The 14,627-nt window shown below is 37.7% G+C and overlaps 1 protein-coding gene across 1 annotated transcript; it reads left to right on the top strand.

Annotated features, from left to right (window-relative positions):
- The first annotated feature begins 325 nt into the window (after positions 1-325).
- On the top strand, positions 326-3,093 carry LOC135077214 (very long chain fatty acid elongase 4-like). The gene is made up of 5 exons (XM_063971756.1): positions 326-502; positions 1,022-1,212; positions 1,979-2,053; positions 2,280-2,576; positions 2,794-3,093. The coding sequence occupies exons 1-5, from the start codon at positions 445-447 to the stop codon at positions 3,046-3,048; spliced, it is 876 nt and encodes a 291-aa protein (XP_063827826.1). The 5' UTR covers positions 326-444; the 3' UTR covers positions 3,049-3,093.
- The last annotated feature ends 11,534 nt before the right edge of the window (positions 3,094-14,627 follow it).

Genomic DNA, 14,627 nt, shown 5'->3' with positions numbered 1-14,627 from the left:
AGTAGTTTCCTCATGAGCCAGATTTTGACAGTTCCAACTCCTTGCCAGACACTTTTTTTTTAGGATAGCTGCCAAAGCCACGATGACCCAAACTTCATGATTCACCAACATTCTATCCTATATTGGGAGCATACGCTGACAAACTTTCAGCTTTTATAAAATAACGTAGGTCTGGCGTTCACTAGCTCTTAGTCTACTAGTGATGTTCTACCTCTGGGCTTCGGCTTGACACTATACTTTTTGGGACACCCTGTATTATAGTAATGAACAACAATGACTTCAGATTATGTATATTTGCATACTTTTTTGCATGCAATGATTTTTATTTTAGTACCGGCATACGTGCCGCAGGGTGCACCCGATCTCACGAGATTTATTTAAAACTTAATTTAAAATTAAGTAAATTAGTAATAACAAAAAGTACATGGATAATTCGCAATAAAAATGGAAGCAAAACCTGAAAATGGCGTGGAATATTCCTTCTGGGATTTTAAAGGACAAGGTAAGAAGTACTATGGCTGAGTTGCACCGTCTTATTTTAACTTTGACAAATATCAAAAGTCTGTCAATCTCCATTCAAAAAACACCGGTTATCGTTATAGTTACGGTCAAAGTTAGGTGGTGCAACTCAGCCTAAGCGTTATTTAGTTACCTATCGTATCCCTTGCTATTTATTACCATGTCCACAAAAATATATTTTTTCTTTTCTTGCGATCTACGCGTTTTCGAATCGAACCCAGAGGTTCTGGGCTCGGTTCCCAGTGAGGACAAAATTTTCATCTCGGTTGGTGGTATGGCTCGTTCTATGTAAGTTCTCCTGGCTAGCTACCATACCATCATCTTAAGCTTATCATAAAACAACAACGTTAACGGCATTGTTTTGTTTTCGTAATTGAAGATAAGATAGCCAGTTCTTGTGTAAAAATTCCAAGTGAAGCTCGCTTTCATAAGGCCATCATCAGGTGAAAAGGTGAAGATTTTCCACCAAAAATGTATTTTTCAGCTTTTTTTTCCATTACAGCCGACTATGTGGACAGCTGGTTCCTCATGGGTACCCCTTACCTGCCGTTGCTGATCATCGTGATGTACCTTCTCTTCGTGCTGAAGACCGGGCCGGAGTTCATGAGAGATCGAGAGCCGATGAAACTGCGGAATGTACTCGTGGCCTACAACGCGTTCCAAGTCATGGTGTCGTCCTATTTGGTTTACCTTGTGAGTTCTGCTTCGTTTCATCATCATCATCATCATTTCAGCCACAAGACGTCCACTGCTGAACATAGGCCTCCCAAAATGCTTTCCATGTTGCCTGGTTGGTAGCGGCCTGCGTCCAGCGCTTTCCTGCTACCTTTATGATGTCGTCGGTCCACCTTGTGGGTGGATGTCCCACGCTGCGTTTTCCGGTACGCGGCCTCCATTTCAGAATCTTGCTCCCGTTAGCTGCATCATTTAATTTAATAAAAATAGAAGTTTCAAGTTTTGCATAAGTACACGTAAAGAGACGTTTCATCATGATCATTTCAGCCATAGTCCTATGGTGGACGTCCGTCCACTGCTGCCTCCCCCAATGAATTCCACAATCGCCTCAGAACGCTTGAAGTCGCGAAATCACGATGCTGCATCGATACAGTCGCAAAATCGCCGATCGCAGATGCTAAACTGGTCCCCTTATTGCGCCACAAGCTGTATCACAATACAATGCTTCATGACGACGCATTCTTAGTTAATTGGAAATTAATACATCACAAAGGAATTTAATATTCATGTGTCATGTAAACAAATGGCTATATTGGTTTTCGATTAATAAATAAATAATTAACCACTAAATAATTAAAAGCATTACGCTTGCTTCCATCGACCCCGATGCATAATGAATAATGGAAGGGCACGGTAAAAATTAGGCCAAGCTGTGCTTCTAGTAAAACAATTTATTTTTATTTATTCTTGTGTACTCATATACTCATTTTGTTTTTTTTTTCAGAGTCTTGATGGTATGATTCGTTTTGGTGTATTCCATCGGATATGTTTGTTTGAAAACGAAGAAATTAGAAAAGAGGTAAGAAGCGTTGTTTAGAAAATAAACTTTAGTGTTTTAAACATTTTAAATAATAAAAGTACCAGAGAAGTTATCATTTAAATCTAGTGTCTTGCATTCTCTGAGATGATACTGAAAGTGAACGAGGGACTTTTTTAACACAATACATCATATTATGAGAACATTTTGTTGTAATGTTTATGTTTATTTGATTACATTTGAAAATCGCTGTTTCATCTTATTTTAGGCATTATCCAGCTCCTATTGGTTTCTGCTAGCAAAGGTGACAGAACTAGTGGACACAGTATTTTTCGTTCTGCGAAAGAAGCAGAACCAAGTGACGTTCCTGCACGTCTACCACCACACCCTCACGATGGTGGTTAGTTGGCTGATGGTCAAGTATGGGAAGACTGACGACCTTATCTTTCTTGGGGGCGCGAACTCATTTGTACATGTTGTCATGTACGCGTATTATGGTCTATCTGTGTTCCCTGGGATTGCCAAATATTTATGGTGGAAAAAGTATCTGACGAAGTTGCAATTGGTAAGTTATTAATATAACATCATATTCAGTACAGTACAAGATTAAATATTTTATGATACGTAGACATAACACGTCTCCAAGATTTCTGGCGACTGGCGAGGCAATTTGCTCAGTTAATATAATTCCTCTTTACACAGCAATTTAGACCTGACCAAGATCAACTTCCTTGAGCTATTATCATAAGATTTTAATATATTGGGATGATTTCTTTTTTCAGATACAATTCGTGGCAATCATAGTGCACTTACTAGTTAATTCATTCATATCAAAATGCCCTCCATCAAAATTGGTTATTGCAATGGTGTTCTTTAACGCGACTCTCTTTTTGTACCTGTTTTCCGATTTTTACGTGAAAGCCTACATGAAGAGTAGGAGAGACAAAAAGAATTCAAGCCTTGGGAAAGATGTTTTGAATGGTTCTCTTAATAGGAAACATATTATGAATGGAAACACATCGAAGAAAATCAATTAATGATTCATGACAAATAATATGACATAATAAAATATTTATGCTATCTATTTTGTTTTCTTATTGTTGTTTAAACCTAACCTGTACACATAACGGCTTGTTCCCACGGAGGCATCCCGTTTTTTGCAGGGACGGTTTTTCTGCAGGATTTCGTTTAATACTTGGTAAGATCTTACTAATATTATAAATGCGAAAGTTTGGAGGTCTGGATGTTTGTTACTCTTTCACGCAAAAACTACGGAACGAATTTTGATGAAACTTTACAATATTATTGTTTATAACCCAGAATAACATATAGGCTATAGTTTATGACGATCTGTGACAAACTAAATTTCATGCGGGTGAAACCGCGGGCAAAAGTGTTTTAATAATTATAACGTTCACACCAACATCCCGTTTGCAGTCACGCAATAATCCGTTCGAATTTGTAATTCGAATTTAAGCCACACATTATGTGTGTACACACGACAGTTCAGTTTTGTGAGATCCTGCATTATTGCCGGGAACGAGCTTTACTTGGCTATCTGTTTACCGTGCGCCCTTGTTGACAATATGCACTGGGTTGTCCGTCATCGATGCAAATCAATCCGGCCGTGATTGGATTGTCGTCATCTCTCGCTCCAATAAAATTCCAATTGGAAATAATGTAACTGTCAATGGCCACGTAGTTTGTAATTAATCTGAGTGATCGTCGGGCTTTTGAGTCTTAATGATTTAACGTTATAAATCAAAAATAGGGTATGAAAAGTGATATGTATGAGTATAATGATACATTATTAATATTTCTTAGCGAATAGAGTCGCTTCTCAAACTAAATTTTAAATAAACACCTTGAAAAAATCGAATCTTGAAAAACGCGGCAAAAACAGCGTATTACACTTGAAAATTTCGACAAGTGTCTAAGTAGCTCCGTTGGAAGAGCAGTCGCCCGGTAAGCGGAAGGTCGTGGGTTCAAATTCCGCCTTAGGCAGTTCGATTTTTTCAAGCTGTTTATTTAAAATATAATGATGCATACAGTAGAAGAAAACGGTTCGGTGACTCAAAATAAAAGTAGAGATAGAGACTCGTGTTTAAAAACTGTAAAAAACGACATTGAAGTAAAATACAGTTAGTTAATTGATTCCAACCTGTCTTAATTTCTCGGAAATCTAAGGATTTTATGTTTGAACCGAGTTTGAGCGCTCTTTTGGCTCTTAATTAATGTTAATTATGTCGTTCTATGAATCAAGGAAAAAAATTGAAAAGATTTTGGCCTCTTAATTGGCGTAATTTCAATATTAAAGGGCCGTGAGCTTTTCCTGGTAGTAGGTATATAGGGTGTGTCGTAAATAGTGGTCCAAAGCAAAGGGGTCACCACCTTACCCAACACTTTTGCTCGAGGTTTTCCACTATTTTCTTCTTGTACTCGTACTGTTGGTCAAATTCTTTTGACTTGAGACACTGCGGTATCTTGGCCGTGAGTATGTCGCGAAGCTTCCCGAACGCTGCCCATCCGAGTTGGATTCGACGATTGACCTCTTTCTCGAAGTTGGACCTACCTAACTGGACTGTTTGTCCCAGGTATACATAATTGTCAACAAACAACAAATTGGGCAAGGCACATAGCTCGTAGAGACGATGGCCATTGGGGCAGAAAAGTTCTCGAGTGGCGACTACGGGCTGGAAGACTAGGTGGACCGACGATCTGGTGAAGGTCGCGGGAAGAGCCTAGATGAGGGCAGCGCAGGACCGTTCATTGTGGAAAACCTTGGAGGAGGCCTTTGTTCAGCAGTGGACGTCATTCGGCTGAAACGAACGAACGAACGAACGAACTCGTACTGTTATGTAAACTATCAGAAGAAAGAATACGTTATTTCGCTGATCGGAATGTTGTCATTTATTCTTGTCACGCAAAAAACGCAAGAGTAACAGTTCGTTTAACACGTTCGTTCGCGGTGAAATCTCTTGTCTCACCCTGAAGACGCTTTTGCGCCAATTTGTGTAGGTAAAGTGCCTTTCTGGGAAGATTTATTTGGCTTAATACGTGGTATTCCGGGAAAATGTCGCTAATCCCGGGGTTTGGAACGATCCTGTTGTGAGACTTATTAGACAGCTATATGTAGGCATTTCATTTGATAGCATAATCGGGTGGTAGGAATGGAATACAGGGTGACTGGAAATTAGTGGCGGAGCCGTTAAGGGAAGGTTTAGACTGCCCTAGAGGTTATTCTGACAGATATCACTATGAGACCTAACATCCTCCGACTCCGCCACTAATTTCTAGTCACCCTGTATAGTAATACTGCAATTGTCAACATTCCACCAGCTCGCATTAAGCGTTACGATAACTATTTTATAATGCGAACAGCTAGGGACTGGAGGTCACTGCCTGCCTCTGTATGTCCTATACGGCCTAGCTCTTTAAGGCGAGAGTGAATAGGCGCTTACAGGGCAGGTATGTGGCATGATACCATCCTAGACTGCATCTCACTTAACATGGTGTGATTGCCGTCAAATACCTAATTTATTCTGCATTAAAATTTAAGGGTTCAAATGTACAAACAATACCGAACTTTATCAAAAAGAAAATTACAGTAGCTACAAATATTCTCGGTTAAAATAGAGAATAAGATATCTTGGTTACTCACTGATTATGAGTGACATAATAAAACAGAAAGAGGAGCAAGAAATGAACAACTCCAAGTTCGCAATAGCGATGCTCATCGTAATTGGACTTGTCCCAGCAATAAGTCGTTTGAGCGAAGATTGGAGCAAAGGTTGGTACAATTTCCAACCGTAGTAGGTTTCTATTTATACGAAGCAGATTTATATCATAAAGCCTTATGTAGAGTGAGTGTTAAGGAAAACATTAATCAATATCAATGAAAACATAAATAGCGTTTAACTACTGATATAAATGAAGGAAGGTATTTTTTTTATCCCCAGCGGGGAAGCTCTTGGCCTGTATCTCACCTGATGGTAAGTAATGATCAGGCCGAAGGTGGAAGCGAGCTTCACCCGGAATCCTCAACCACAGACTTTTACTCGACGGGAGCATTCTTTCACGAAAGAGCATTCGTTACGAAATCATTTGTTCGTACTTATCGCAAAATACATGTAGGTAGTCCAAGTACGCTGAAACGAATGTTGTAAGTTTCATATAGCGTTTTCTTAATGACGATTATAGAAACCTGGGACCACCTAAAAAGTTACTAATGCTTGCTAATTTGCGAACGAATTCGCTCTTGTAGCAAACACTCACCACGGTCTTGCGAAAACCTTTGCAATACGAATGCTCCCAGTGATTTTCATAATGTGATTTCAGGGATTTCATTCTAACGGAATAATTATGTAGGATTACCAACACATATTTCTATATTTGAAAGGTCACTCGAATCAACAATTTGCCATCAAGCCTATTACCAAATTAGCGTTGTTCGAGCTTTTTTAAGGTTGAAATGTACAATAAAATACGCCGCAATGTCCAAAATCAGAGCAGAATAAATTGTAAAAGGTGGACAATGGCGTCCTTTACTCCTTTGTCGCTGTCATTAATTCAATAATCCAGCTACTCTACCGTTGGATGAGAGCGGATGGAAAACATATGCAAAATTTTACGCATAGCAGACTTGAAAGCGGGCTTTAAAAGGGTAGACTTATTTAATTGAAAAAAAAAAATTGACAGAATATATCTTGTACAGTAGGTAGCAATTAATCAGACTTATGGTTCATCATTTCAGCCATAGGACGTCCACTGCTGTACATAAGTAGGCCTCCCCCAATGATTTCCAAGGCCGATTGGTATATACTACTATAATACCTTTTTGAGGTCGTCGGTCCACATTGTGAGACTTACGGTTGCCATCTCTAGGTAACCAAGCAAGACGCGACAGAATTTGGTCCCGTCTACAGGTTTTTGAAAAACACAATGATTGCAACCCTAATGAATCTAGATTTTTACAAAAGCTTACCTATTAGGTACAACTACATAACTAAGCCACAGTGTGCTTTAGGCTGAGTTGCACCACCGAACTTTGACAATAACCGGTGCCTTTTGTGTGGAGTTTGACAGATTTTTGACGTTTGTTAATGTTAAAGTAACACGATGCAACACAGCCAAAGTATATTAGCTTGATTTGCTACTTAATTCCGTTACTTGAGTTTGGTTGTTTTATTTTACTTGTTAAAATGTTAATCCAATTGGAGGTTTTTAATCAGCTGCCCTCACCTAATTAAGGACCCTTCTGACCTTTTGTAACGAAGCACTGTTTTATCGCAGTACCCATTTATTGTCACATGTCGTATGTAGAAGTAGGTGTTCTTTTTAAGGCCACTTATGTTCTATTGTGGCCATTTTCTTCGTATTTACATATTTCAGTTCGTTTCGTTCAGAACTAGCAGCCCCGATAACTACTAGTATACCCCAATTTTTCCAGTATTGTTTCGTTAAAAATCTTGTCTTAACTACAAAAATAGTGATTCAAATTAGCTAAACAGTTCTTCTGTTTAAGCTAGACTAACGAACAGCTATTTATTAAAGAGCTTATACGAACCATAAAAATAACTTAAAAACAATTACTAATTAGTTGACAAAATCCCTATTTTCACTCCGAAGGTTTAAAAACAGATTTGTAAAATCCGGCTCAAAAACGGCAGATTCCAAGCACACGAAGTAGTACACAAACTAAAAAAATATGTCTCCAAATCACAGCCATTTCACTGCACTGAGGACTGAGTTATTCAGTTTCAATTTGCTTTTGCATAAAATGAGTTTTCAGATTCCTGGGATAGGGATGTGCTATCGGTTTAATCCGGTTTTTTATCAATAAGATTAAGGAGGTTAATCCGTGTTGAGGATTTAATTACATGTTATTGGATCGTGTTTACAAACGGACTAAAGGTACCAGTCTAAATGATAGATAAATAAAAAAATTTTGATGCTCTAGCACACGTAAGTTTTATACAAGATTGCTTCAAATGGCTGTTGAGGAACATTTTATTAGCTTTTTTTTCAGTCTCATTTGTGAACCGGTGTTCAATCACGTTAAGAAAGAAAGAAAATACATTTATTTGGCACACTAGTTTCAATCGGAAATCCGTGTAGTAGTTGTATCTTAAAAACCCCTCCCAATATTGTTTGGTTTTATAGATAGTGACACACGATAAGAAGAAGAAGATTTCTGACATAAATGGATTAATCTGCGGATAAAATGACTCTGACTGAATACAGCTTATTAATCGAGAAAACTGTCTCGTAATCACGGCACATCCCAACACAGGAATATCAAGGCAATTTGGGGACGGAAAGAATAAAATATGAAACGCTGTAAGGTTCATTTCTCCTCTCCGCCTGACAGACACCGGCCATTTTGAATCTAATAAACTGGAGCTAATTTTGGGCTACGATTAATAATTTCTGTTTGTTACTTTCATAATTTCTAAAACATGTTTTCTTCTAAACTAAATTATGTATGAAACGACTGTTGAATTAAAATTGAATCCAACAAACTTGTTCCAAGTTCATTTTAGAAAATACTAAAATGTTTTAGCAGTATTTTGACTTGTGAGAAAGATAATAGGAAAAATAATTTAGCTCTAAGGACCGTATTGTTGAACGTTCAATGATGTGCCTAAACTCGATAATGGATTTATTACTCTAAGGCTGGGTTGCACCATCTTACTTTAACTTTGACAAACGTCAAAAATCTATCAAACTCCATACAAAAAACACCGGTTATCGTTATACGGCCAAAGTTAGGTGGTACAACTCAGCCTATATATTCTTTTTTAATTAACTTCAGCAACAGAAACTATGTTGTATGTTTCTGAGCTGATGATGATGATGCTTTATTTATAGTTTGTGGTGTAGTTAAAGACTATAGACACACATTACTTGGTCGGTTTGGGTCAACTAATGTCCATTAGTAACCGTAACGGACATACAGGAGATTCCTGAATAACTATTGAGTTAAATACAATGGAGGAGTAACTATATTAAATTGCTTGTGCGGCGAACATCTGCGAACGAATGCGAGCATAATTTAGCTCGCGAGCAAGCATTCGCGATCGGTTTTAACACCATTTCTGCTCCTCCATGCATCATTCATTGTTATGGTCTCGCATTAAACTCAGTTTATACCAAATACAGTCTGCCATTTTATTTGCCGTAAGATACTCACTAAGATAAGTAAGTAAACTATTTTAGTACCAAATAAATATTTTTTCTTTCTTTCTTTCTTTCTTTAAACCTTTAAAAAACTCCGCCAACTTTCGGCATAATAACAAACGACCTCATATTTCGTGTAGTATCTCGTGGTGCATTTAAAACTTGAGTTTTCCTATAAATTTCCAGACAAAACCGTTATAAAAGGAACCCTGCGAAGCATGTTTTAACGACGATAACCTCGCGAGTTCTTTTAGAACTGGCAATTTTTATTCGGGACAAAATACCGCAAGTTTACAAGTAAAAGTGTATTTTTGAGGGGCGAACTTAGAACGGCTTTCTATAATGATAAATTTAATATCAGAGTGTAAAGTTTTGTCGCTCGAGACCGTTGAAGGGTTAAACTTGTCGAGAAGAGCTTAATTAAATTGGTCTTAAACTCCGTGGCATTTTACTCCAGTTGAGTGGCGAATAATTGTAGATTAAAGCAAATCAGAAACGGATTATAACTTGCCACTGCTAATCGGGATTATTGATTTTCGTCTCTATCAATCTAAGTAAAGAATTTGAATTTTAACATGAACTAATGGAGTTAGTGTAAGCCAAATAATAAAACTCATTTAATTTTTGCAAGTAGGCTTTTAAAAACCACTTTTACACGTCCCAGTATTAACCCTACCACTGCTTTGGGACAACAAATGGTCTAATGCTGAGAAGAAGCAGCACAAAAAAACTCAGTCACTATATTATCTTCAATTTAACTCTGAGATGATGAATTAGTGGGTCGTGTGTGGGTGCTCCTACAGTAAAGATTAACGCCCGTATTCAAAAACGATGCTTGCTTAAGTGAAGCAGCAAATCGAACGCTCAGCGTTGAATAGAGCTCTGTTATTGGTTCGTGTGTCACCCTGTGCGTCCACGCGCACTGTGAGACTTCATAGTAATGTTTGAAAATACGGGCGTCAGTCACTATTATCTTCAATTTGACTCTGATAAATTAGAAAGTCGTGTGTGGGTGCTCCTACAGTAGCGACTAGCGCCCGTATTCACAAACGATGCTTGCTTAAGTGAAGTTGCAAATCGAACGCACAGCATTGAATAGAGCTCTGTGATAGGTTCGTGTGTGACCTTGTGCGTCCACGCGCACTGTGAGACCGCATAGTAATGTTTGAGAATACGGGCGTAAATTACCTCAGAATCCTAGTCACGTACCTACTCTTCACACGACAATCGGCTAGTTTCCTAAAAAAATTTTTTTAGTCCGTCAATATTAATATAAAAAAATATTGGACCGTATATTTTGAATTGTCAATCAAACAAATAATTACAAAGTTATAATGCGTTGAAGTTCCGCGCGACGCTACAAAGTGCTGCACTTTTACGCACTCATTGACGTCACGGGCCTTTACTTTAGAACTTTAACGCGCTTTATCTCTTTACATTTTCATTAGTTTTAAAGTGTCGAGTAGTTTTTGATTAGCTAACTGACGGATTAATTAAAAATCTTACTTTTTTACCCAGGAAACATCCCTATTTTCAAAGCAGAAATTTACTAGAATAATGTTATCTCTGTTAAAAGTAAATTTTAACGATGTATCTTGCTCAAAACCTAATTGACGAGACAACTCGTGGAGACGAGGGAAATTGGATTCGATCCCGAGGTGAATATAAATTGTGTGAAACAACCCATTTTGTTCATAAGCTCATCGCCTTCGCAAACACCTGCTCTCTCGGTGCTTGTTGCGGGTACTCCCGTTAAGGTCGTCGAATTAGATTGGCTTAGGCCCAGAACACACCGTGAAACGCAATTGCAACGAAACTGCAACTTCTAGTTACTTTTGAGTTGCATCTAAGTTTCTGCCATAGATTCCGTTGAGAGACCACACATGACGCGACCAGTTTGTTGTGAATGTAATAAATAATGTAAATGCAACTCAAAAGTAACTAGAAGTTGCAGTGTCGTTGAAATTGCGTTTCACCGTGTGTTCTGTGCCTAAGGTGAAACTTGATAGGCAAAGACTAACTCTCAGTTAAACAACCTGAATAATGGATTTAAGATGATTATTATATTATGGCTTATAAAAATAATGAAATCACGTCTCACACATTTTACTTACACATTTTATTTGAGTAGATAGGTTTCGCTGCAAGAAGGAAGAGGGACACTTCAAACCACCTGTCTGGCGAATGCCCAAAAGGACATGAAAGTATTGGGACCCCACGAAGAAGATGTTCAAGATAGAATCGCGTAACGGGATAAAAAGAGGCAGAAGAAGAATATGCGTTTCACTGCAGACATTTTATGCACACTTAAAAGTCTTGATTTATGTTAATAAACAAACACATCCTAAATCGGAATATCACTTCCAACATATCGAAGCGCGATTCCCAGAAGCATCATAACAGTTTTAGTTTGTTAGATATGAACTTTAACCAGTGATGCGCTCTACCGCCCTCTGCATCGCGATGCAAAACAATTAAGCTAATAGCTTTGAGCGTCAAATGCAAGCACAGTACTGGGAATACGTCCGTAATTTCTGCAGGTTGCCGTGATGCAGACACGTCTTAACATTTGGCCAAGTATTTTGTAACACGTGCGATGTTGATGTATAAGGAAAACATGTTTGAACATCAGCATATCAGTTATACCTCCTTTTTGTTGTCCTCGTTTGGAACTAATTCAGGTGGCATGTTAATTTTTTAAGGCTGGGTTGCACCATCTTACTTTAACTTTGACAAACGTCAAAAATCTGACAAACTCCATACAAAAAAACACTGGTTATCGTTATAGTTACGGTCAAAGTTAGGTGATGCAACTCAGCCTAAATCATATTACATTTTCATAGATGCGATTGCACACAAGTAGGGTTTTTTTTATCACTCATTTTAACAATATTAATGAACTATACAAGATGGCTACTTTATTGGTAATCAAACGAAAGGTTCCTGATTACATTATAAAAAGTTTTCCGTTCAAATTGTTTGCCACAAAAGTGTCGGACCCTACGTGTTTTTCCGGAAAACATGTACAGAGTTTTTCAGGGCGAGTCGTTACGTAAAAAGTTTACACACCACACGCGTAAAATACGCAAAAACTGGCGAAGCACGAATCGGACTTGCATGTAAGGGTCCCGTATTATCGTACAAGATTAAGGCTTGGTATTTCTGCTAAAGTAGGTATTTCGCGCTGTCAAAATCTGCGCGCGCAATACTTCGCCGAAGACAGCGCGCCAAAGAGCTCTCGCGGCTACACAGTATAGAAATACGCAGTTTAGAAATACGCAGTTGGTTAGGTTGACTTCCTTCCGTTCAAGAGTCACACTCACAGCACTTTCTAATACAAATCATATCCAAGTGATAAAAATTAAAACAACTTTCAAAATTTTTGGGAATATATTTTAGAATCGAATAAATATAGAATATAACTGCCAAAGTAAACACGGTTCAAAGAGGCGTGGCGTCACCCGACCTTCCGGAAGTTCCGCGCCGGCTAAAAGAATTTCAAGATTACGTCACCCGACCTATCGGTAGATCCTCGGGAGCTTGAGCGATTGGAAAAACATTTTATGATCAGTTAACTCGTAGTAGCGATTATTTAGAGCTTGGATAATAAATTATAGTTGTTGCAATTCACAAAGTTTTGCATGTGGTTAATCAGTCATTAATCAGTACACGCATCAATTTTGTTCAGTCTTTTTGTTTATTAATAAATAAAAATATCATACTAAAATTGCATACATATTTGTTTGTATTGGTCTGGGTGTTTTCTTTCCATAATTTAAGTATAACGTATGTGGGCACTTCTTCGAAATTGCATTCTTCGGCTGATTCATATGGACAAATTTCAAATTCAATTTTAGGTCTGTAACATAGACTCATATGAAAATAGGTACACCCAATAACATATATTTGGATAAGGGACTCGTTTTTGTAAAGTAGTTTTCAAGATATCGACGTTTAAATATTTTGTGCCCATATGAATCAGAATTTGTTACATATTAATCAAAAATAGAAATAAAATTTAAAATCTTTATGTACAATTGGCTCTATATTAAGAAAATAATCATATTATAACAAAAAAAAAGATCTGTTGTTATGAAAACAATATCAGTTATCAAAATATTACGAGAAAAAAAAATGCAACGAATTCCACAATAAATCGTGAAAAACATTTTTCTGAAACTTTAGTATACATCCATAATATTTTGTCATCATCTTATTCATTTTAACCATAAGATCCACTACTTAACATAAGCCTACCCCAATGATTTCAATAATGACCAGTTGGTAGCGGACTGCATCCAGCGCCTTCCTGTGAGTGAACGTTCTACACTGAGCTTTCCGGCACGTGGCTTCCACTCCAGAAACTTGCTATCCATTGGATGGTCATCTAGGCCATCAGTTCTGCATACTATGTGTCCTGCCCATTATCACTTCAGCTTGCTAAAACATCGGACTATGCCACCATGCGACTTTAGACCGTTTATGGATCTCCTCATTTCAGGTTCGATTGCATAAAAAAACCAAACATAGTCCACTCCATAGTATGGTATGCAATTTTGTGGTTCGTAAGCCTATAGTGAGAGGCTGCTTTTCAGAACAATATGTCATCACTGATAACACACACTGGATGTAGACTTTCATCTTATGGCACTAAGGTATTTTAGATGACTCTACCCAGCTGTATCACTTATCCAAGCAATCGTTGTTAAGACGTCCACCCACAAGATGAAGAAGGTGAGATGAGCTTATAGAGGTTGTGGCAATGTCAATCAGTTAATCTCGAAATCATTGGAGGCCTATGCTCAGCAGTATTATTATGTGTTATGGACGCCATAAGTTTAGCTGAAATAATAATAAAAATGAATAATCGTTGGGCAATTTCATACAGATGGAAAGCATTGGGGGAGGTCTATGTTCAGCAGTGGACAACCTATGGCTGAAATGATGATGATGATGATTAATTTCATACAGCGCCATTTAGCCATAAAATAAGCAACAAATATGCTTGTGTTATGGTTCCTAGCTTAACGGATATACTACTTATTTACTGTTTAAACATACATTATACTTCATAGTATAAAAATGATGATGATTTGTTTTATTCATAACAAAACCGCAATCACATCTGGTCTTAAGTGAGAAGCAGTCCGGGATATCATTCTCAGCTAATAAATACCTTTTTGGTGCTTGATAGATCAAAAACTAATTTATTTTATGATTCATATAGGGCCCTGACCATATGAATCACGCACAGATGAATCAGTTTTTTGCCTGAAATCGAGCAAAACTCGTCATACATACAAACTACAGTGTTGTCATTTTTCTACATGAATCTATAACCCAAAAGCATCACATGGAAGACAGATTATATTTTTAATGCAATAATATAATTTTATAAAGTAGGCATTGTAATCAGCATGCCACCTGAACCAAGCAC

The sequence above is a fragment of the Ostrinia nubilalis genome, chromosome 13, assembly GCF_963855985.1.
Source record: "Ostrinia nubilalis chromosome 13, ilOstNubi1.1, whole genome shotgun sequence".
In the NCBI taxonomy this organism is placed as follows: domain Eukaryota; kingdom Metazoa; phylum Arthropoda; class Insecta; order Lepidoptera; family Crambidae; genus Ostrinia; species Ostrinia nubilalis.
The sequence above is the reverse complement of the archived record's forward strand: the minus strand, read 5'-3'. Positions and strand labels throughout refer to the sequence as shown.

What these genes read in the sequence shown, in the direction of transcription:
- LOC135077214 (XM_063971756.1), top strand. Translation starts at nt 445, where the DNA reads ATGGAAGCAAAACCTGAAAATGGCGTGGAATATTCCTTCTGGGATTTT. An exon ending in CGTCCTATTTGGTTTACCTT is followed by an intron (nt 1,213 to 1,978) that starts GTGAGTTCTGCT and finishes TTTTTTTTTCAG; the next exon opens with AGTCTTGATGGTATGATTCG. An exon ending in ATCTGACGAAGTTGCAATTG is followed by an intron (nt 2,577 to 2,793) that starts GTAAGTTATTAA and finishes TTCTTTTTTCAG; the next exon opens with ATACAATTCGTGGCAATCAT.